The 22,135-nt window shown below is 50.4% G+C and overlaps 1 protein-coding gene and 1 pseudogene across 2 annotated transcripts in view; one reads left to right on the forward strand and one right to left on the reverse strand.

Annotated features, from left to right (window-relative positions):
- Positions 1-22,135, forward strand: part of gpx3 (glutathione peroxidase 3) — a 77,523-nt gene that overhangs the window by 52,898 nt on the left and 2,490 nt on the right. For both annotated transcript variants that reach the window (XR_011592980.1, XM_070878001.1), the window contains exons 2-4: positions 7,501-7,657; positions 11,731-11,848; positions 19,379-19,478. Coding sequence is in view for 1 of the 2 variants with exons in the window: in XM_070878001.1 (XP_070734102.1) it covers positions 7,501-7,657; positions 11,731-11,848; positions 19,379-19,478 (375 nt within the window). In the remaining variant the exon portion in view is untranslated. The remainder of the gene's footprint in view (positions 1-7,500; positions 7,658-11,730; positions 11,849-19,378; positions 19,479-22,135) is intronic.
- Positions 2,747-2,976, reverse strand: LOC139263646 (U2 spliceosomal RNA; annotated as a pseudogene).

Raw genomic sequence — 22,135 nt, forward strand, 5'->3', positions numbered from 1 at the left:
GTGAGCTACGGGAGGATGCTAAGAGGCTACAGGGGTGACTTGGACAGGTTAGGTGATTGGGCAAATGCATGGCAGATGCAGTATAATGTGGATAAATGTGAGGTTATCCACTTTGGGGGCAAAAACACGAAAGCAGAATATTATCTGAATGGCGGCAGATTTGGAAAAGGGGAGGTGCAACAAGACCTGGGTGTCATGGTACATCAGTCATTGAAGGTTGGCATGCAGTTACAGCAGGCAGTGAAGAAGGCAAATGGTATGTTGGCCTTCATAGCTAGGGGATTTGAGTATAGGAGCAGGGAGGACCAAAACCCATTCCGAAATGTCCAGGACGGTAAAAGTTGTAGCGGCTGCAGGAATACTCCCGATCAAATCCGCTCCCACCGCTACTGTGGGTGCACAGGCTGGAATATTTGTATTCAGGACTCTGTAATCTACCGTGGCCCTCCATGAGTTATTGGACTTCTTTACTGGCCATAGGAGTGAGTTTTCATGTGTGGCTATGGTCCTCAACGTACCTTGATCCACCAGGGAATTTATAGCGGTTTCCAAATCCTTTTCTGCTTCCCAGGGAAAATTATACTGTATCTGGGCCGTGTCATCGGATCCCTGTCTATCTTCACCTCTATCCCAGTTACTCTCCTGCAATGATGCTTGTGCATGGCAAATGCATCTATATTCTCTCGTACATACCCTTGATACCGGGCCGGTATGTTAGCAACTAATCCTTCTAAGTCATAAACTCCCTTTCGTCTTCATTGTGTAGATGCTGCCTGGGAGTCACTACAATCTCCACCAATCCTATCTACATTAATTGCCCCCTGTAATATCGTCACAGAGCACAGCGCACACAGCTCCTAACATGGCAGGCAGCTCTCTCGGAAGCCTCCGGAATATGCCTGGTTCTGTTTATTATTAACTCTGCAGTTGCAGTACACAATACGTCCACATCCACCGTGTGGAGCTACAAACATTACAAGCTTACAGACATTACACCCCCCCCCACACCCCCCCCCCCCAATAGACAATTGTTCTTCATATCCACTATGGCGTGATCTGCCAACATGTAGTCGGCCCCGAGAACTCCCAAACCGGGCTGTTCCCACTTCATAAAAATGCACTCCCATTTCGTTATGTTACGTCCTAATTCTATGGTTAAGGGTTTCGACACCACCCCAGCCTGCTCATTACCCATAAAACCCGCCAGTGTAAGTGGGATTCCGCTCGACCACGGGGAAATGGTCGGGTTCGGTGAGTGGACAACCGTGCTAGAGACTCTTGTATCTACTAGATACCTTCCCCTAGCTGTTTCCACCTTCACATGCACACATGACCTGCCCCACTCACCATATATGAGCGGACACAGGTATTCTGGCTGAGCGCAACGTCATAGCGGGGGAGCCGACGCATTGGCTCCCTTTTCTCCCACTGCAGCGTCCCTCCACCCGTGCCCATACCCTGCTGTAATGCGGCCACTACAATCTGTGCTGGGTCGTCGGCTACCTCCCTTTGGCCTTTTTCTGCCTCAGCACCCTCGTACCCTGGCTTCCCTCCTTTAGCGAGCCTACAATCCTTGCTCCAGTGACCCAACCACCCACAGTTAAAACACTCGCCTTTAGCTCAAACTGCATTACCTCCCTCTTGTCTCCATTCTATCTTTTGTCCTAACACCGCCTTTTACTTCGTGCAACTTCCCTTTTAGTTTCTCCCCCTCCCCTTGCCTGGACTTAAAAGCTAGCGCTAATCTTCTCAGCAACCCTGCCTCTGTATTTCTGGAGATGGTCTGGGTCAAACCTTGCTTTGACCTTTGCTCTGAGTCGTGGTACACTGTTAGCCAATGGTTCTCAGCCAATGGTTTCTGGGTTCCTCTTAAGCCTGCCCGTACCAGATTTCCTCCAGTGGCCCTTAAATAAGTCTACCACAGTCTGTCTGCACACGTATCAGGTGATTCGTTTATTTGCTGCCTAGTCTGTTCTACCTGCCAGAATGGACTACCCTGACTGTACCCTCGCGCTGCCATGATTTCCTCCTTTAAGCCTGGTGGGGTTCCTCCACCTAACTTGGTGGCTGTCAACAAGCTCTGATAAAGCTTCCCTTCCCGGGAGAGCAGTGTTAGCTTCATTTCCTCCTCCTTGCTGCAGTTATTGATACCCAACATCTGCTCTATGTTGGCAAAATGAACAGAGGCTCCTCCTCCTAGCTTTGATTTTTTTTTTTGAAATTCGTAGCCAATCGTTCCAATTCTTTGTCAAATCACAAACGCCAGAGGTCACCTTGCACACGCCAAGGATCACTCTGCGCCAATGCTCTTAGCCAAAAGGCCTAGAGCCACTGCACCGTTCCTGGAAGTACTGCAATACCAGGTTCGTGCCATGGAGGTGGATGGGTCAGGTCCCCCACACACCTCCGTGGAGGTGGATGGGTCAACCCTCCCCACCCACCTCCTGTTTCCAAAAATGCAAGCATATACCTTCCTGATCCAGGGAGAACCACCCGGAGGTCATGGTGGCTACTCCCCTGTCAGGTCAGTTACGCATGACCTTAGCCAAAAGGCCGAGACTCATCCTGGGAGATACACCTTCTTGATCATGGTTACTCCCCTGCCAGGTAAGTATGATTTTTTTTTTTTTTTTTTTTTTAATTCGTAGCCAATCGTTCCAATTCTTTGTCAAATCACAAACGCCAGAGGTCACCTTGCACCTGTCAAGGATCACTCTGCGCCAATGCTCTTAGCCAAAAGGCCTAGAGCCACTGCACCGTTCCTGGAAGTACTGCAATACCAGGTTCGTGCCATGGAGGTGGATGGGTCAGGTCCCCCACACACCTCCGTGGAGGTGGATGGGTCACCAATCCCACCCACCTCCTGTTTACAAAAATGTAAGCATATACCTTCCTGACCAGGGAGAAACCACCCGGAAGTCATGGTGGCTGGTCAGGTTAGTTATGCAGATCTTAGCCAAAAGGCCGAGAAGTGTGGTAAAATCATACTGCCAGGTAAGTATGATTTTACCACACCCATCAGCATCTCCTGCAGTTGAAGCAGCATGGAAGGGATCACAATCTACTCTGTAATGGTACCGGACCACCATTTGGTGGGGGTGGGACGAATTTCTGCTGTCTCAAGAGACACCTCGGTCTCTGAGGTCCCGGTGAGTCGGGAGCCGGCCGATGCTCGCTATACTCGGGGCCCATCGCCTGACTCTCTTTCCCCTCTGGGTCCCAGCCTCCCTCGCCATCCCTTTGGCCCTGTCTAACTCTGCCGTTAACTGGCGGATCGTTTCCTTACAAGGTCCGTGATCTGCCCTCGCGTAACCCTGTTCCTGCGCTACCGGATAGGCTATCGACTCTCCTGAGCTGGTCCACTGGCTCTTTCTAAATGCCTTTCACTTTGTTCCATGTGGGTCTGCTGCTGCTTTTTGCACTCGGTCACCTGGCACGGCAAAATACTCTAAGTGATTCCGCACCGTTTCCTCCCTCATAGCCTGGTCCTGCTTTTCTTTCTCCAAACTGCCTCCCTCGCCCTTTAACTTTTTCTCCTCCTCCTCCTCCAGCTTTCCTAACCTTGCCCTTAACAGTTGTGTCTGCTTTTTTCAGGCACATGAGCCAAATGGCCGTTTCTTTTGACCCTTTGTGGTTACTACTGACTGTCCACTCTGCCGCCTTTTCCTGTGGATCCCCCGAGTGCAGCATTTCCCGTGGCCGTGGCTCTGAAATGTCCAATTTGTTGCATATATATATGCAGCTACCTTAGCTTCCATGGACTTCCTACGACTGCTCTTAGCCGCGGGCTCTACCACGTTTTGCTGCGGTGAGTCCATTTCCAGTGCCTCTGACTGAGAAATTCTCCCTGACTACCTTGGTGTCCCCTGAGACCACCTCGCAGTGACCTGCGGCTCCTGTTACTCAGGCTTCTCTCTGTGGCTACCCTATTTGACCCGAGACTACTCCGACCTGTCAGAGACTGTTTCTCTCCTGGTCCCCTAGCACCTTTTGAGGTCACTCTTGGCCTCCCTGAGACCCCTGTTTCGCAGACTACCTTTTGGCTTCTCTTGGTGACTACCCCAGTCAACCCGGGATTACTGCAGCCTACCCGAGACTATTTCCTTCCTCTGCTAGTTGCCCTAGCTGCCCTTGAGAGTACTATGGTCTCCCTGATACCCCTGCACAGACTACCTGCGACTTATTTTCTTGGTGGCTACTCTAGCCAACCCAAGACTACCCCTGCCTGTCAGACTGTTTCTCTCCTGGTCCCCTAGTCACCCTCGAAGATAACTTTCGACTACCTTCGCCGACCTTAGACTTAACTAAGCCTCCCTCGGGGTTCTTGCCCTGGTTTTGTGTCCGTTATCCTATTCCCAATGCCGAGGTCCTGTCACCGGTCGCTAATTCTGTAAGGGGCGTGTATTTGTTTTATACTCTATCCTGATTCTTTGACCTCTGAACTTATAGGGGGAAAGGACAACATGTGGCACAAAATTTAGGCTTAACCCCGTGTCAGTTTTATTATGCAGAAAAAATGACTAAAACTACAGAATTTCCTGCGAGAAGTCGACTAGAGACATACAATCGCCCTTCCCAGTTGCAGCTTGTAAGTTCGTGGTCATTGGTTCATTGACCGGGGTTCGTTATTCTTCTGGCTATTCTCTGCAGTGCTGCTCCTTTTGTGTGCATTCTGTACTTCATGTCCTTCTGTGCGTACACGTGTCCTACTTCTTCTGTCTCTTTCGACTTGTATCCAATGCTGTGTCGAGCTGCTTCTAGCTCGCATATTTCGATCCCGGTTTTGATTGATCTCCCGCCACTGTGGTTTCTGGTGAAATGTTTGTGTCGACACATTGCTTTGTGGTGATCCTGGTTGACTGCAATAATGGACTCTTCTGTTCCCAGTTTGCACATGGAGTCTGCAAGACTCAAAATGACTCCCCATCTTAACACCTCGTTCCCCAAAAAAGTGCACCTGTGGTTATTCTTTTGTCATCCGGTCTCTTTTGCAGAATTGGTGTCTCCAGTGAGCTTGTTTTTCGCCACCCTTGGCTAATCAGTTTCAGGGCCTCATGTAACAACGCCATTATTGTTATGCATAAAATTAGTCTGGTTCCTGACCACAGAATGTTCTTAATTGGGGTGAGTCATCATCTGCCCCAAGGCTGACGCCTTTTGCTCCCACTGTCCAGTTTAATTCCAAAAGCTTGTCTTTATCGCATTTTTAGTTCATGGTCTGCTTCTGTGCTTTTCTGAAGATTTATAACCTTACTCTCCCTCCTTTTAATGTCTCGTAAATATAAAACCAGAGACATTACTCGTGGGTTTCTTCTTTTTCCATGGCCCCTTTTTGGGTGTATTATAGTCAGTGAAAAACTTCAGATTACATTCTTTTTTTTTTTACAATAAAAACAGTTTAATTCCAAAAACTTGTATTAATCACATTTTTAGTACATGGTTTCCTTCTGTGCTTTTCTGAAGATGTATAACTTTTCTCTGTCTCACGCTTTTCTTCCCCTCCGATCAATGAGATCATGGCTGAACTGTGACCTAACTCCATATCCTTTAATATTTTGCTCGAACGGCAATTTCGCTAGTCATGTGACTAGTAGTTGCCTGCGACGGTTCTTGAGTTAAATACCAAATTACACACTAGACAACGGTGGTGCAGTTAATGTTCGTTTAATACAGAAGTACAAGACTCACTACTTATACTTTATAGTTACCCAATAGGTCCGCGGATGATCAGTCCGTCCTAACACTGTTCCGTCAAGGGTCTCTTCCCTGGAACCTGCTTCTGTTGAGTGTTGCTCCTAGGTTCTCGCTATGGATGGTCTGAACCTGTCTATCCTTATACCTTTCTTCTGCCTATTCTGTTATAACCTAAACTGTCGCATTGGCTCTGGTAAGTCTGAGGTGATGTCAGTAAGTCTAATGTAATCAGCTAAATTCGATGCCCATTGTTTTGCTAATGTCTGGCCGATTCACTAGTAGCCTGCACCTGGCCTATTGTAACACAATTGGGGTGACTAGCTTCTTTCTTGCAGAAAATTGACAGTGCATAATACTTCCACAATACCTTTGGTTAATAAAAAAATCTGTCCATCCCCAATTTAAACTCCACAATGGACCGAGCATCAGAGAGTTCCAAAGTTCTACCACCCATTATGTGTAGAAATGATTCCTAACGTCACCCCTGAAAGGCCTGGCTCTAAACTTCCGGGTAAAGCCCATGTCCTGATCAATGACTCCCAGGTCAGAGTCACAGCCCTTTCCATCCTGACTCAACAGGACTACTTAGTCATCAACTTGGAGGGTCAGCAGTGTGAAGAGCGATTTTAGCTGGAACACCCCTTTGCAGGCTCGATAATGATGAGGCCCAAGCACCAATATCACTTGTGCCTTGGGACTCTCCATTCAGGAGCAGGGATCCTTTTGAATGTCAGTCGTGGCTCAGTGGGCAGCACTCTTGCCTCTGAGTCAGAAGGTTGAGGGTTCAAGTCCCACTCCAGAACTTGAGTACATAAATCTAGTCTGACACTGCAGTGCTGAGAGAGCGCCGCACTGTCGGAGGTGCCGTTTTTGGATGAGACGTTAAAACTGAGGGCCTCGGGTGGACATAAGATCCCATAGCTACTATTGTAAGAAGAGCAGATGTCCTGGGCTGATATTTACCCCTTAAACAACATCAATAAAAACAGATCATCGGGTCATTATCACACTGTGTGTGGGAGCTTGCTGTGCGCAACTGGAAACTCCGTTTCCTACATTACAACAGTGACTGCACTCCAAAAAAAGTACTTCATTGGCTGTAAAGTGCTTTGGGACATCCTGAGGTTGTGAAAGGCGCTATATAAATGCAAGTCACTGGTTTATGGGCCCCGCTCTGTGAAGACCAATGTCCTAATGACCTCCACGTACTGCTCTCTGTCAATTATATCATCCGTGCCAACATACAATTTGACTGATGGGATGGCACCCAGTATGTGAGAAATCTGCATTGACTGATTTTTTAAGGAAAGACTTGCATTTATATAAGCGCCTTTCATGCACTTAAGAATGTCCCAAAGCGCTTCACAGCCAATGAAGCACTTTTGGAGTGTAGTCACTGTTGTAATGTGGGAAACACGGCAGACAATTTGCGCACAGCAAGCTCCCACAAACAGCAATGTGATGACCCAGATAATTTGTTTTTTTAGTGATGTTGATTGAGGTATAAATATTGGGCCCGGGACAGTGGGGAGAACTCCCCCTTGTCTTCTCTCCAGCAGCCAGAACCAGGAGTGTGATATCATCTTTAGGCCATCATAGAGACACAGACCACAAGATGGCTCCACCGAGAAACTTGTCCGGTGACCTGGTCATATGACCCTTTTATTATTGTACATCAGTAGTTGCATTACCACAGTAGCCCAGTCGGTGGAGCTATATTACAAGGAACGAGGGGAACATTGCGGTGACATGTGAATAAATAGCTGCCCTTCTCCTCCTCATCTCTGTTCTCCTTTTCGCTTCCAGGTTTCACTCTGTAACTCATCCACCCTTGGCTCCAGCTACGATTATGGAGCAACTACTATAGATGGCAGCAGATACGTCTCCTTTAAGGAATACGCCGGAAAAACCATCCTGGTCGTCAATGTGGCATCATTCTGAGGGCTGACGTATCAATATTTAGGTAAGGAAGTTTCACCGGTTCCTGCTCCACTGTGAGATGGGGAGGTGGGTGGGGGGGTTTGTCCTGAGGAGAGATTGAGCAGGCTAGGCCTATATTCTCTCGAGTTTAGAAGAATGAGAGGTGATCTTATTGAAACATACACAATTCTTAAAGGAGTTGACTGGGTAGATGCAGGGAGGATGTTTTCCTCTAGCTGAGGAGTCTAGAACCAGGGGTCACAGTCTCAGGATAAGGGGGCGGCCATTTAGGACTGGGATGAGGAGAAATTTCTTCACTCAGAGGGTGGTGAATCTTTGGAATTCTCTGCCCCAGAGGGCCGTGGAGGCCCAGTCGTTGAGTATATTCAAGACAGAGATCGATAGATTTTTTAATATTAAGGGATATGGGGTTAGTGCAGGAAAGTGGAGTTGAGGTAGAAGATCAGCCAGGATCTTATTGAATGGTGGAGCAGGCTCGAGGGGCCGAATGGCCTCCTCCTAGGAGCTCCTAATTCTTACGGGTTTTGCATCGGGTCTACAAAACCGAAACAGACCATTTGGTCCAACAGGTCCATGAACTCCACACCAGCCTCCTCCCACCCCTACATTTCACTCTATTTTTTTAATTCATTGCTTCCTGGAATGTGAGCATTTACTGCCTGTCCATCATTGTCCTTGAGCGACTCGCTGGGCCATCTCAGAGGGCAGTCAAGAGCCAATCACGTTGCTGTGGGTCTGGAGTCACATATAGGCCCAGACCCTGGGTAAGGATGGCAGATTTCCTTCCCTAAAGGGACATTAGTGAACCAGATGAGTTTTTAAACTACAATCCAGTAGTTTCACGGTCACCATTACTGACGCTAGTGCTTTATTCCAGATTTATTTAAGTGACTGCCATGGTGGGATTTGAACTTATGTCTCCAGATCATTATCCAGGCCTCTGGATTACTTGTCCAGTAACATAACCACTACATTACCGTTGCCCATCACCATATCCTTCTATTCCTTTCTCCCTCATGTGTTTATCCAGCTTCCCCTTAAATACACCTGTGCTATTCCCCTCGCCCACACCTTGTGGAAAAAAGAAAGACTTGCATTTATATAGCGCCTTTCACGATGACCGGACGTCTCCAAGCCAATGAAATACATTTGGAGTGTAGTCACTGATGTAATGTGGGAAACGCGGCAGCCAATTTGTGCACAGCAAGATCCCACAAACAGCAATGTGATAAGGACAAGATAATCTGTTTTACTGATGTTGATTGAGGGATAGCTGTTGGTCCCAGGACACCGGAGAGGGCAGACGGGATCTCAGTTTAACGTTTCATCTGAAAGACGGCACCTCCGATATTGGTTAAAGGGATAAATATTGGCCAGGATACCAGGGAGAATTCCTCTGCTCTTTCAAAATGGTGGCCGTGGGATCTTTAATTGCCACCTGAGGGCAGATAGAACCTCGGTTTAACGTCTCATCCAAAAGACGGCACCTCTGACAGCGCAACACTCCCTCAGCACTGCACTGCAGTGTCAGCCTAGATTTATGTGCTCAAGTCCCTTTGTGGCCTTGTACATGGCCTTCTTTGACCTCACAAAGGCCTTTGACATTGTCAACAGTGAGGAGCTATAGAACGTCCTCCTCCATTTTGGCTGCCCCTAAGTTTGTTGCCATCGCCCGCCTGCTCCACGATGACATGCAAGCCGTGATCCTAGCCCAACGGATCCACCAGAGACCCAATCCTCGTCCGGACCAGGGTCAAGCAAGACTGCATCATGGCACCAACGCTTTTCTCAATCTTCCTTGCTGCAGAGCTCTCAACAAGCTCCCCCGCTGGCGTGGAACTAAAACTATAGAACCAATGGGAACCTGTTCAACTTTCGCTGCCTCCAGGCTAGATCCAAGATTATCCCAACCTCTGTCATTGAACTCCAGTACGCGGACAACGCTTGCGTCTGCGCACACTGAGGCCAAACTCCAAGCCATAATCAACACCTTCACCGAGGTGTACGAAAGCTTGGGCCTTACACTAAATATCTAAGACAAAGGTCCTCACCAACCTGACCCCACCACACAGCACTGCCCCTCCGTCCCGGTCATCAAAATCCACGGCGCGGCCTTGGACAACGTGGACCATTTTCCATACATCGGGAGCCTACAATCAGCAAGGGCAGACATTGATGACGAGGTCCAATATCATCTCCAGTGCGCCAGCGCAGCCTTCAGTCACCTGAGGAAGAGAGTGTTTGAAGACCAGGACCTCAAACCCGGCACCAAGCTCATGGTCTACAGGGCAGTGGTGATACCCACCCTCTTGTATGGCTCAGAGACGTGGACTATATACAGCAGATGCCTCAAAGTGCTGAAGAAGTATCACCAGCGTTGCCTCCGCAAGATCCTGCAAATCCCCTGGGAGGGCAGACGCACCAACATCGGTGTTTTCGACCAGGCCAACATCCCCAGCATCGAAGCACTGACCACACTCGACCAGCTCCGCTGGGCGGGGCCACATTGTCCGCCTGCCCGACACGAGACTCCCAAAGCAAGCGCTCTACTCGGAACTCCTACACGTCAAGCGAGCCCCAGGTGGGCAGAGGAAACGTTTCAAGGACACCCTCAAAGCCTCCCTGATAAAGTGCAACATCCCCACCCCGACACCTGGGAGTCCCTGGCCCAAAGACCGCCTTAAGTGGAGGAAGTGCATCCGGGAGGGCGCTGAGCACCTCGAGTCTCATCGCCGAGAGCGTGCAGAAAGCAAGCGCAGGCAGCGGAAGGAGCGTGCGGCAAACCAGTCCCACCCTTCCCTTCCCTCAACCACTATCTGTCCCACCTGTGACAGGGACTGTAATTCCCGTATTGGACTGTTTAGTCACCTGAGAACTCACTTTTAGAGTGGAAGCAAGTCTTCCTCGATTCCGAGGGACTGCCTACGATGATGATGATGACTCCGAGAGTGTGCTACCCACTGAGCCACAGCTGGCACTACAAATGTGGCAGCGAGTTCCACATTCTCACCACTCTCGGGGTAAAGAAGTTGCTCCTGAATTCCCCATTGGTTTATCAGTGACTATCTTATATTGATGGCCCCCAGTTCTGGTCTCTCCCACAAGTGGAAACATCTTCTCGACATCTACTCCATTTAACCCTTTCATAATTTTAAAGACCTCTATCAGGTCACCCCTCCCTCCACCTTCCCTTTTCTAGAGAAAACAGACCCAGCCTGTTAAATCTTTCCTGATGGGTATAACCTCTAGAGTGGTCGAGGCGAATAGCATAGATGCATTTAAGGGGAAGCTGTATAAAAAAATGAGGGAGGAAGGAGGACATAAGAAATAGGAGCAGGAGTCGGCCATTCGGCCCCTCGAGCCTGCTCCGACATTCAATCAGATCATGGCTGATCTGATCATGGACTCAGCTCCACTTCCCCGCCCGCTCCCCATAACCCTCGACTCCCTTATCGCTCAAAAATCTGTCTATCTCCACCTTAAATATATTCAAAGACCCAGCCTCCACAGCTCTCTGGGGCAGAGAATTCCACAGATTTACAAACCGACAGAAGAATTTCCTCCTCATCTCAGTTTTAAATGGGCGACCCCTTATTCTGAGACTACGGCCCCTAGTTCTAGATTCCCCCACGAGGGGAAACATCCTCTCTGCATCTGCCCTGTCAAGCCCCCTCACAATCTTATAAATTTCACCTCTCATTCTTCCAAAGTTCTTCTTAAAAATTAGAAAGTTATGCTGTCGGGGTGAGATGAAGGGGGGTGGGAGGAGACTCGTGTGGACCATAAACACTGGCACCGACCGGTTTGGCCGAATAGCCAGATCCTGTGCTGTACATTCGATACAACTCGGGATGGAGCAGTGCCTCCCACATTCAGGGAACGGGACCTGTACCAGAGTTGGCCTCGGTGGGTGTTCGGGGAAAAGGCTGTGTGCGGGGCGAGGGATGATGTGTGGGGTGGTGAAAGGTGGGTACACAGGGCGGTGGCGGGAGGGGGCGCGGGGGGGGCGGTGCTGCTGTGGAGGTTTTAACATTTTCAATTCAATCTCTTGCGCTGAAATGTTCTTCGAATGAAAAGAGTTTCTCCCTGTTGCAGAACTGAATGCACTGCACGAGGAGCTGAGGCCGTACAGCTTCACCATTCTGGGGTTCCCAAGCAATGAATTCGGCAAGCAGGAGCCGGCGCAAGACAATGAGATCCTCTCCTTGTTGAAGTAAGTGGATGGTCCCCTTCCCCCCCCCCCCCAGTAAGTGGGTGGTCCCCTTCCCCCCCCCCCCCCCCAGTAAGTGGATGGTCCCCTTCTCCCCCCCCCCAGTAAATGGGTGGTCCCCTTCCCCCCACCCCCCAGTAAGTGGGTGGTCCCCTTTCCCCCCCCCCTACAGTGAGTGGGTGGTCCCCTTCCCCCCCCCTACAGTGAGTGGGTGGTCCCCTTCCCCCCCCCCTACAGTGAGTGGGTGGTCCCCTTCCCCCCCCTTACAGTGAGTGGGTGGTCCCCTTCCCCCCCCTTACAGTGAGTGGGTGGTCCCCTTCCCCCCCCTACAGTGAGTGGGTGGTCCCCTTCCCCCCCCCCTACAGTAAGTGGGTGGTCCCCTTCCCCCCCCTACAGTGAGTGGGTGGTCCCCTTCCCCCCCCTACAGTGAGTGGGTGGTCCTCACCCCCCCCCAGTAAGTGCGTGGTCCCCTTCCCCCCACCCCCCAGTAAGTGGCTGGTCCCCTTCCCCCCACCCCCCAGTAAGTGGCTGGTCCCCTTCCCCCCACCCCCCAGTAAGTGGGTGGTCCCCTTCCCCCCCGCCCCCCACAGTAAGTGGGTAGTTCCCTTCCCCCCCGCCCCCTACAGTAAGTGGGTGGTCTCCTTTCCCCCTCCCCCACAGTAGGTGGGTGGTCCCCTTCCCCCCAACAATGGCAGCAGGGACTGGGAGGCGTTCCAAGATCAATCCGTCCCACCAGCCCCGCGGTCATTGCCCGTTAGTACTCCAACGGTGGGGGTCAGAGTATCCGCCCATATATGGGCGATGCTATTGAAGGGAACAGTAATACCTCACGCAGTGTCCGTCACCATTACTGCTACAGCAACACTAGAAGACCCAAGTATACCCCTGACATCCCACCCATTGCATTCCACCCCCCCACACCGCTCCCCTCACCCACCGCAGCCCATGTACACTCTCCCCTATCATGGACATTACCAACCCATAGAATCCCCCCCCCCACAGCTCATGCACACGTTCCCCTATAATGGACACTATCTTGCCATTCAATCTCCTGAGCGAACATTCTGTATAGATACACTCATCCCCAAAGTAATGTAGATAACTAATCCCTCCCCACAATTCACCACTGGCCTGCTGTACTGATAGGGATTCAATACTTCGACGCTGGGGCAGATTTCACCAGAATACCACCCTCCCGTAAACCTTTTTTATTTGTTCTTGTGATGTGGCGTCCCTGGCAAGGCCGCCATTTATTGCCCATCCCTAATTGCCCTTTGAGAAGGTGGTGGTGAGCCGCCTTCTTGAACCGCTGCAGTCCGTGTGGTGAAAGTGCTCCCACAGTGCTGTTAGGGAGGGAGTTCCAGGATTGTGACCCAGCGACGATGAAGGAACAGCCGATAAATATAAGAACATAAGAACATAAGAATTAGGAACAGGAGTAGGCCATCTAGCCCCTCGAGCCTGCTCCGCCATTCAATAAGATCATGGCTGATCTGGCCGTGGACTCAGCTCCACTTACCCGCCCGCTCCCCGTAACCCTTAATTCCCTTATTGGTTAAAAATCTATCCATCTGTGACTTGAATACATTCAATGAGCTAGCCTCAACTGCTTCCTTGGGCAGAGAATTCCACAAATTCACAACCCTCTGGGAGAAGAAATTCCTTCTCAACTCGGTTTTAAATTGGCTCCCCCGTATTTTGAGGCTGTGCCCCCTAGTTCTAATCTCCCCGACCAGTGGAAACAACCTCTCTGCCTCTATCTTGTCTATCCCTTTCATGATTTTAAATGTTTCTATAAGATCACCCCTCATCCTTCTGAACTCCAACGAGTAAAGACCCAGTCTACTCAATCTATCATCATAAGGTAACCCCCTCATCTCCGGAATCAGCCTAGTGAATCGTCTCTGTACCCCCTCCAAAGTCAGTATATCCTTCCTTAAGTAAGGTGACCAAAACTGCACGCAGTACTCCAGGTGCGGCCTCACCAATACCCTGTACAGTTGCAGCAGGACCTCCCTGCTTTTGTACTCCATCCCTCTCGCAATGAAGGCCAACATTCCATTCGCCTTCCTGATTACCTGCTGCACCTGCAAACTAACTTTTTGGGATTCATGCACAAGGACCCCCAGGTCCCTCTGCACCGCAGCATGTTGTAATTTCTCCCCATTCAAATAATATTCCCTTTTACTGTTTTTTTTCCCAAGGTGGATGACCTCACATTTTCCGATATTGTATTCTATCTGCCAAACCTTCGCCCATTCGCTTAACCTATCTAAATCTCTTTGCAGCCTCTCTGTGTCCTCTACACAACCCGCTTTCCCACTAATCTTAGTGTCCAAGTCAAAATTTCCAAGTCAGGATGGCGTGTGACTTTGAGGGGAATGTGGAGGTGGTGGTGTTCCCATGCGCCTCCCGGCCCTTGTCATCGCCTATGTTGTGTATACAATAACTCATTAGACTGAATACTGTAAACTCCGAACAGGTACAAACCTGGCTCTTCTTTATTAGGGCCCAAAGTGATTACATTACAAGATGGCTGGCCTTTTATACCTGGGCTGCACACACGTGCGCACAGCCCAATGACCTGTGGTGCCACCAGGTGGCTAGTAAACCCAAGCATGCATACATGACAGCCGAGAGCATGCAGAAATCAAGCGCAGGCAGCAGAAGGAGTGTGCGGCAAACCAGTCCCACCCACCCTTTCCTTGGCGGGACAGACAGTAATTCCTGTATTGGACTGTTCAGTCACCTAACAACTCATTTTTAGAGTGGAAGCAAGTCTTCCTCGATTTCGAGGGACTGCCTTTAATGATAATGCGCTTGTCCTTCTAGGTGGTAAAGGTCGCGGGTTTAGGAACATAAGAAATAGGAGCAGGAGTAGGCCATACGGCCCCTCGAGCCTGCTCCGCCATTTAATACGATCATGGCTGATCCAATCATGGACTCAGGTCCACTTCCCTGCCTGCTCCCCACAATCCCTTAATCCCTTAACGGTTAAGAAACTGTCTATCTCTGTCTTAAATTTATTCAATGTCCCAGCTTTCACAGCTCTCTGAGGCAGCGAATTCCACAGATTTACAACCCTCAGAAGAAATTCCTCCTCATCTCAGTTTTAAGTGGACGGCCCCTTATTCTAAGATTATGCCCCCTAGTTCTAGTCTCACCTGTTATGTATGTATGTTAATGTATGTACTGTAACACTAGACCACTGAATGTACCTTCACCCTGTATACACTATACCTGTACCACCAGAGGGTGCTGCTGCTGCAGACCTAAGGGTCACCTGCACACTGCAGGTAACCTAGTATAAAAGGGAGCTCACCTCTTGGTGTCCTCACTCTAGGAGCTGGAATAAAAGACTAAGGTCACTAAAGTTCAAGTACTATACCCTTACCTCGTGGAGTCATTATTAGAGAGCTTGCATATACTACAACTGGGGACGAGGTTACGAATTTCCATGCACAATACGTCTAACCTGAGCAACTTCCAACAATTCGCAGATTAGGGAAGATTGGGATGCCTTTGTGGAAAGGCTAGAACACTTTTTCATCGCGAACGACCTGGCTGGAGACTCACTGATCTCGCTGGCGAACAAGCTCAGAGCCATCCTGCTCAGCAGTTGTGGGCCCACTATCCATGGCCTCGTCAGGGACCTGCTAGCCCCAGTGAAGACGACAACCAAGACCTATGCGGAGCTCGTAACTTTAATACAAGAACAACTCAAACCTAAAGAGAGCATCCTCACAGCCAGACACCGGTTCTACACCCACCCGAAGGCCAAGAAATTGCTAACTATGCTGCAGATCTAAGAAGGTTGGCTGTACCGTGTGATTTTGGCGACCAGCTCACCGAAGCACTAAGGGACATCTTCGTTATTGGAATCAGCCACGGGGACCTCCTCCATAAGCTGCTCTCTGCGGACACTACGGTCACCCTGCAGAAGGCAATCAAAGTGAGCCAGGCTTTCATGATTTCGTTCTGCGACTCTAAACGGATGATGGCGCACACGCAGGACTCTAACCTGATGAGTACAGTGAACAGAATGGCGACTTTCAGAGGCAAGAATGCAGCCCTGAGTTCCGCAAACCTGAGTCCGCCACATGGGGCCAACTGGCTAGCCCCGTGCTGGCGCTGTGGAGGAAACCACAGGGCCCACCAGTGCCGATACAGAGACTATACCTGCAAAGGCTGCAACACTAAAGGTCACCTTCAGCGAATGTGTAGAAGTTTTACTCACCGAGTCGCTGAAGAGTTGGCCGATCACCTGGGCTCCGACACTGAAGAAAACGAAGCTGCTCAGCCCCTGGAAGAAGAGTACGGAGTGTATACCTGCTCCACCGAGAGTTCCCCGTGGAAAATGGAAGTGGAAATCAACGGGGTTCCAGTCTCGATGGAGATCGACACAGGGGCGAGCCAGTCGCTGATGAATCAGACGGCCTTTGAGAAACTCTGGGACAACCCTGCCAAATGACCCAAAATGTCCCCAATCCAGGCAAAGCTGCTCACCTACACACAAGACACCATCCCAGTCGTTGGCAGCGTGGAGGTCCAGGTGTCCCATGGCAGCACAGTGTACAAGCTGTCCTTGTGGAGCGTTCCCGGTGATGGTCCAATGCTGCTGGGAGGAAGATGGATGAAGCAAGTCCAAATCTGTCGGAGCGACAAAGGCCTCCGGGCCCCGGCGATCGACATCCCACGTGGCCCCAAACTTGGATCCATCGCGTCACCTGAAAATCCTACTGTCCGACTCGACACAGACCGCACTATCCAACGGCGAGATGATCCAGCCCCAACGACCAGACCTCACCTTCCGGGCCATGGCAGGACTCCGAGGGAAGAAGATCGGCGCAGAAGGTAGATTCCCGGCGTCCGTGGCAGAACTTGGGCAGAGAAAGATCACCGCAGCCTACCTCGTGGAGAGAAAGAAGATGGCACCTACACCACGAGGTGAAGCACCTGGAATCAAGATGGCCGCGACCAGACCACGAGGGGCAGCGTTGAGGGAGCAACACGTGTTACCGAGCGGAGAACCGGATTGAGGTAAAGATTGCAAGACCCTCTTAAAGGAGACCGGCACCCCAAAAGAATTAAAGGGACAGTTCCACTCTTGGCACAGCAATGCCGATGATATTAAAGATAAAAGTGTAATTAATGAATGCAGGTATATAAATGTACTGTTGAATGGTGATGCCGACAATGCTAATGGGAGAAATGTAACGAATGTTTCAAAAAGTGATGTTAGCGACAAGTTAGTATGGTTGAACAGTGATGCCAGTAACGCTAACGTGACAAATGTTACTAACAAAGGCGGGTATCCAAGTGAACCTTATACAGAGATACTGATAGCACACAAGAAAGCGTTGTAAGTGACAAATGTGAAAGTGTAACGAGATATAACAATGTCGAGTCGGCTAGTTGCGGTCAGAGCCAATGTATCATGTATGCTAATGATAGAATGAGAAATGATACCGGGTTCTACACGTATACTGACAATGCCAAAGATAACCCCCCGTGGGAGACACCCAGGTCCAGCGGGCTACCTGATCATGTAGCCTGCGCTTCCCAGACCAATGTGATGCCCCAGGAAGGGCTCACACACACCCAGTGGGAGCAGACCCACTGCAGGGACAGTGGTCAATGGGCAGCACAGCCACCACCACTGGCAACCTGCCCCAGATCAGCCCTAACCCCCTGGCCACGAGGACCAGCACCGGGAGTGAGAGGCCAGTACCCTCCAGCTTTCCCGGTAGAACCTGAGATGACCAGACCCCCACCACCAATGGAGGACAAGGAACCCAAACCACCCTGTGGCCCTGCACACCACTAAACACCACCACCGACCCATTCAACAATGTATGTACCTTACCCATAGCAACATGTACTTCTTCACCACTGCGGAATTCTCCAACAGTGACACCCACATGGTCTATGTATGGGGGGAGGGTGGGGGGGAATGGATGTGTGCAGCCACGAACACATGGATCACACCCAGCACCCACACAACCCTCACCACAACCTCCCACAGCCCACTACTGATCACCTCCCCATGTCATGGCAATAAGGACTTGGGAAAGGCTTAGGGGGGGGGAGTGTTGCTATGTATGCATGTTAATGTATGTACTGTAACACCTGACCGCTGAATGTACCTTCACCCTGCATACACTATACCTGTACCACCAGAGGGTGCTGCTGCTGGAGACCTAAGGGTCACCTGTACACTGCAGGTAACCCAGTTTAAAAGGGAGCTCACCTCTTGGTGTCCTCACTCTAGGAGCTGGAATAAAAGGGCAAAGGTCACTACAGTTGAAGTACTATACCCTTACCTAGTGGCATCGTTATTAGAGTACTTGCATACACTACATCCCCCATCAGTAGAAACATCCTCTCTGCATCCACCTTGTCGAGCCCCCTCATCATCATCTATGTTTCGATAAGATCACCTCTCAGTCTTCTGAACTCCAATGAGTAGAGGCCTAACCTGCTCAACCTTTCCTGATATAAGTTAACCCCCTCATCTCTGGAATCAACCTAGTGAACCTTCTCTGAACTGCCTCCAAATCAAGTATATCCTTTTGTAAATATGGAAACCAAAACTGCATGCAGTATTCCAGGTGTGGCCTCACCAATAACCTGTATAATTGAGGCAAGACTTCCCTGCTTTTATACTCCATCCCCTTTGCAATAAAGGCCAAGATACCATTGGCCTTCCTGATCACTTGCTGTACCTGCATACTAACCTTTTGTGTTTCATGTACAAGTACCCCCCAGGTCCCGCTGTACTGCTTTGGGTGGTGCTGCCGAAGAAGCCTTGGTGATTTGCTGCAGTGCGTCTTGTAGATGGTGCACACTGCAGCCACGGTGCGCCAATGGTGGAATTGTTCCAGGATGGGCTCACTGATAGGCACAGTAGGAAAGGGCAGCACCTGGTGTGGCTCCATGGTAACGATCGTCCCTGATTTATCTGGACCCAGTGGTAGAAATGCTAGAAAATGGCTAAGTACGTCTTCGATAGGGAGAGGAATGCATCATCCTGTTTTGCCGCCCCTGATCGCTATCCAAGAGACCTCCTGAGCATGCGTTGACGCAAGAGTAGAAGGCAAGGGAACGGCTTGGCTGTGATCATTTCTCCCCATGGTCGAACAGCCCTCGCTGCCCAAGTGTCTTCTTGTATGTACATGCTGTTTGTAGCCACCAGATGGTGTCATTGTCGGAGGCCACTGAGCAACACACACATGGTGCTGCTCTGGTATAAAAGGCCAGCCAGTTTGTGAGTCAGGCACTTTGGGCCTAAATAAAGCAGAAGCGAGGTTGTACTTTGCTTAATTAAACAGTACTCAGTTTGAACCTTTATTGCATACATTTCATAAAGCCATTCCCAGCATGAGGCAACGCCTTGAAGAGAGGCAACAGGCATGTGATGGGTCTGTAAATGGTGCTGGGTCTGACTGCCGCCTGATTGGATGATGCCGTAGCTTTGAGCGCCCCTGCGCGTTTTATTTCCTGTACGACTAATCCCTTGCCGTTTGGCCGCAGGTATGTCCGTCCCGGCAATGGGTATGTGCCAAACTTCCAGCTGTTCCAGAAAGGGGACGTGAATGGTTACAACGAGCAGGGGCTGTTCACCTATCTGAAGGTGAGTGTGACAACGAGGCTGGTTTGTTCACGGGACTGAGAATTGTCCCGTAGCCACAGTTAATAGATTCAAATCAACCCCCCCCGTTCCCCTCCCACGCCCCCCCCCCCCTCCCCTGTCCCCCGTTTCATTCGTGGGTTGTGGGCACCGTTGGCAAGTCCAGCATCTGTTACCCATCCTTAATCGTTCCGCAGAGGTTTGTGGTGAGTCACTCTTAAACCACCGTCAAATAGTCAACCACACTGCTGTGGGTCTGAAGTCACATCGGCCAGACCGAGGAAGGGCAGCAGATTTCCTTCCCTAAAAGGTGGTCAGTAACCCTGATGGGCTTTTAACTATAATCCAGTAGTTACACGGTCTCCATTACTGATACTTTATTAAAAAAATCCATCTTTATTTAATTAAATTTAAATTATCCAGCTGCCACGGTGCGATTGAAATTAATGTCCACTGCAACATTAGTCCAGGCATCTGGATTGCTCATCAAGTAACCTAACCACAATGCTACAGTACCCTGTATTTTCCAGTGCCAGTACTGAGGGAGCGCTGCACTGTCAGAGGGGCAGTAGTGAGGGAGTGCCGCACTGTCGGAGGGGCTGTACTGAGGGAGCGCTGCACTGTCGGAGGGGCAGTACTGAGGGAGTGCCGTGCTGTCGGAGGGGCAGTACTGAGGGAGCGTCGCACTGTCGGAGGGGCAGTACTGAGGGAGTGCTGCACTGTCGGAGGGGCAGTACTGAGGGAGCGCTGCACTGTCGGAGGGGCAGTACTGAGGGAGTGCTGCACTGTCGGAGGGGCAGTACTGAGGGAGTGCTGCACTGTCGGAGGGGCAGTACTGAGGGAGTGCTGCACTGTCGGAGGGGCAGTACTGAGGGAGTGCTGCACTGTCGGAGGGGCAGTACTGAGGGAGCGCCGCACTGTTGGAGGTGCGGTACTGAAGGCGCGCTGCATTGTCGGAGGGGCGGTACTGAGGGAGCGCCGCACTGTTGGAGGGGCGGTACTGAAGGAGCGCTGCATTGTCGGAGGGGCAGTACTGAGGGAGCGCCGCACTGTTGGAGGGGCAGTACTGAGGGAGCGGCACATTGTCGGAGGGGCAGTACTGAGGGAGCGGCACATTGTCGGAGGGGCAGTACTGAGGGAGCGCCGCACTGTCGGAGGGGCAATATTGAGGGCGTGCTGCTGTATCATCAGCCCATCACCTTGTTTACCGCACCCCAGGAATTTCCACACATGCAGTCCAAATCCATCCTAGTCTGCCTCGCTTTCATTGCTGCACTATTTTGTATGGGGAACGTGGAGGTGGTGGTGTTCCCATGCACCTGCTGCCCTTGTCCTTCTAGGCGGTAGAGGTCGTGGGTTTGGGAGGTGCTGCCGAAGAAGCCTTGGCGAGTTGCTGCAGTGCATCTTGTAGATGGTGCACACTGCAGCCAGGGGGCGCCGATGGTGGAGGGAGTGAATGTTTGTTTATGTTGGTGGATGGGGTGCCGATCAAGCTGGCTGCCCTCGAGAAGGTGGTGGTGAGCCGCATTCTTGAGCCGCTGCAGTCCGTGTGGTGAAGGTGCTCCCACAGTGCTGTTAGGGAGGGAGTTCCAGGATTTTGACCCAACAACAATGAAGGAACGGCTGATATATGACCAAGTCGGGATGGGGTGTGACTCAAAGGAGAGTTTGGGAGGTGATGCTGATCCCATGATGTTGCCGCCATAACAACATAAGAAATAGGAGCAGGAGTCGGCCATTTGGCCCCTCGAGCCCGCTCCGCCATTCAATACGATCATGGCTGATCTGATCATGGACTCAATTCCACTTCCCCGCCCGCTCCCCATAACCCTTGACTCCCTTATCGCTCAAAAATCTGTCTATCTCTGCCTTAAGTATATTCAGTGACCCAGCCTCCACAGCTCTCTGGGGCAGAAAATTCCACAGATTCTCAACCCTCTGAGAGAAGGAATTCCTCCTCATCTCCGTTTTAAATGGGCGGCCCCTTATTAAACTATGCCCCCTAGTTCTAGATTCCCTCGCGAGGGGAAACATCCTCTCTGCATCCACCTTGTCGAGCCCCCTCAGTATCTTGTATGTTTCAATAAGATCACCTCTCATTCTTCTAAACTCCAATGAGTAGAGGCCCAACCTGCTCAACCTTTCTTCATAATAAGTCAAACCCCCTCATTCCTGGAATTGACCTTGTGAACCTTCTCTGAACTGCCTCCAATGCAAGTATATCCTTCCTTAAATATGAAGTCCAAAACTGTACGCAGTACTCCAGGTGTGGCCTCACTAATACCCTGTACAGTTGTAGCAGGACTTCTCTGCTTTTATACTCTATCCCCCTTGCAATAAAGGCCAACATTCCATTTGCCTTCCTGATCACTTGCTGTACCTGCATACAAACCTTTTGTGTTTCATGCACAAGGACCCCCAGGTCCCTCTGTACTGCAGCATTTTGTAATCTCTCTGCATTTAAATAATTTGCTTTTATATTATTTCTGCCAATTTGGATAACCTTACATTTTCCCACATTATATGCCATCTGCCAAATTTTTGTCCACTCACTTAGCCTGCCTATATCCCTTTTGTAGATTTTTTGTGTTCTCCTCACAACTTGCTTTCCCAACCATCTTTATATCATCAGCAAACTTGGCTACATTACCCTTGGTCCC

This window comes from Pristiophorus japonicus, chromosome 4, assembly GCF_044704955.1.
Source record: "Pristiophorus japonicus isolate sPriJap1 chromosome 4, sPriJap1.hap1, whole genome shotgun sequence".
NCBI classification, from domain to species: Eukaryota; Metazoa; Chordata; class Chondrichthyes; family Pristiophoridae; genus Pristiophorus; species Pristiophorus japonicus.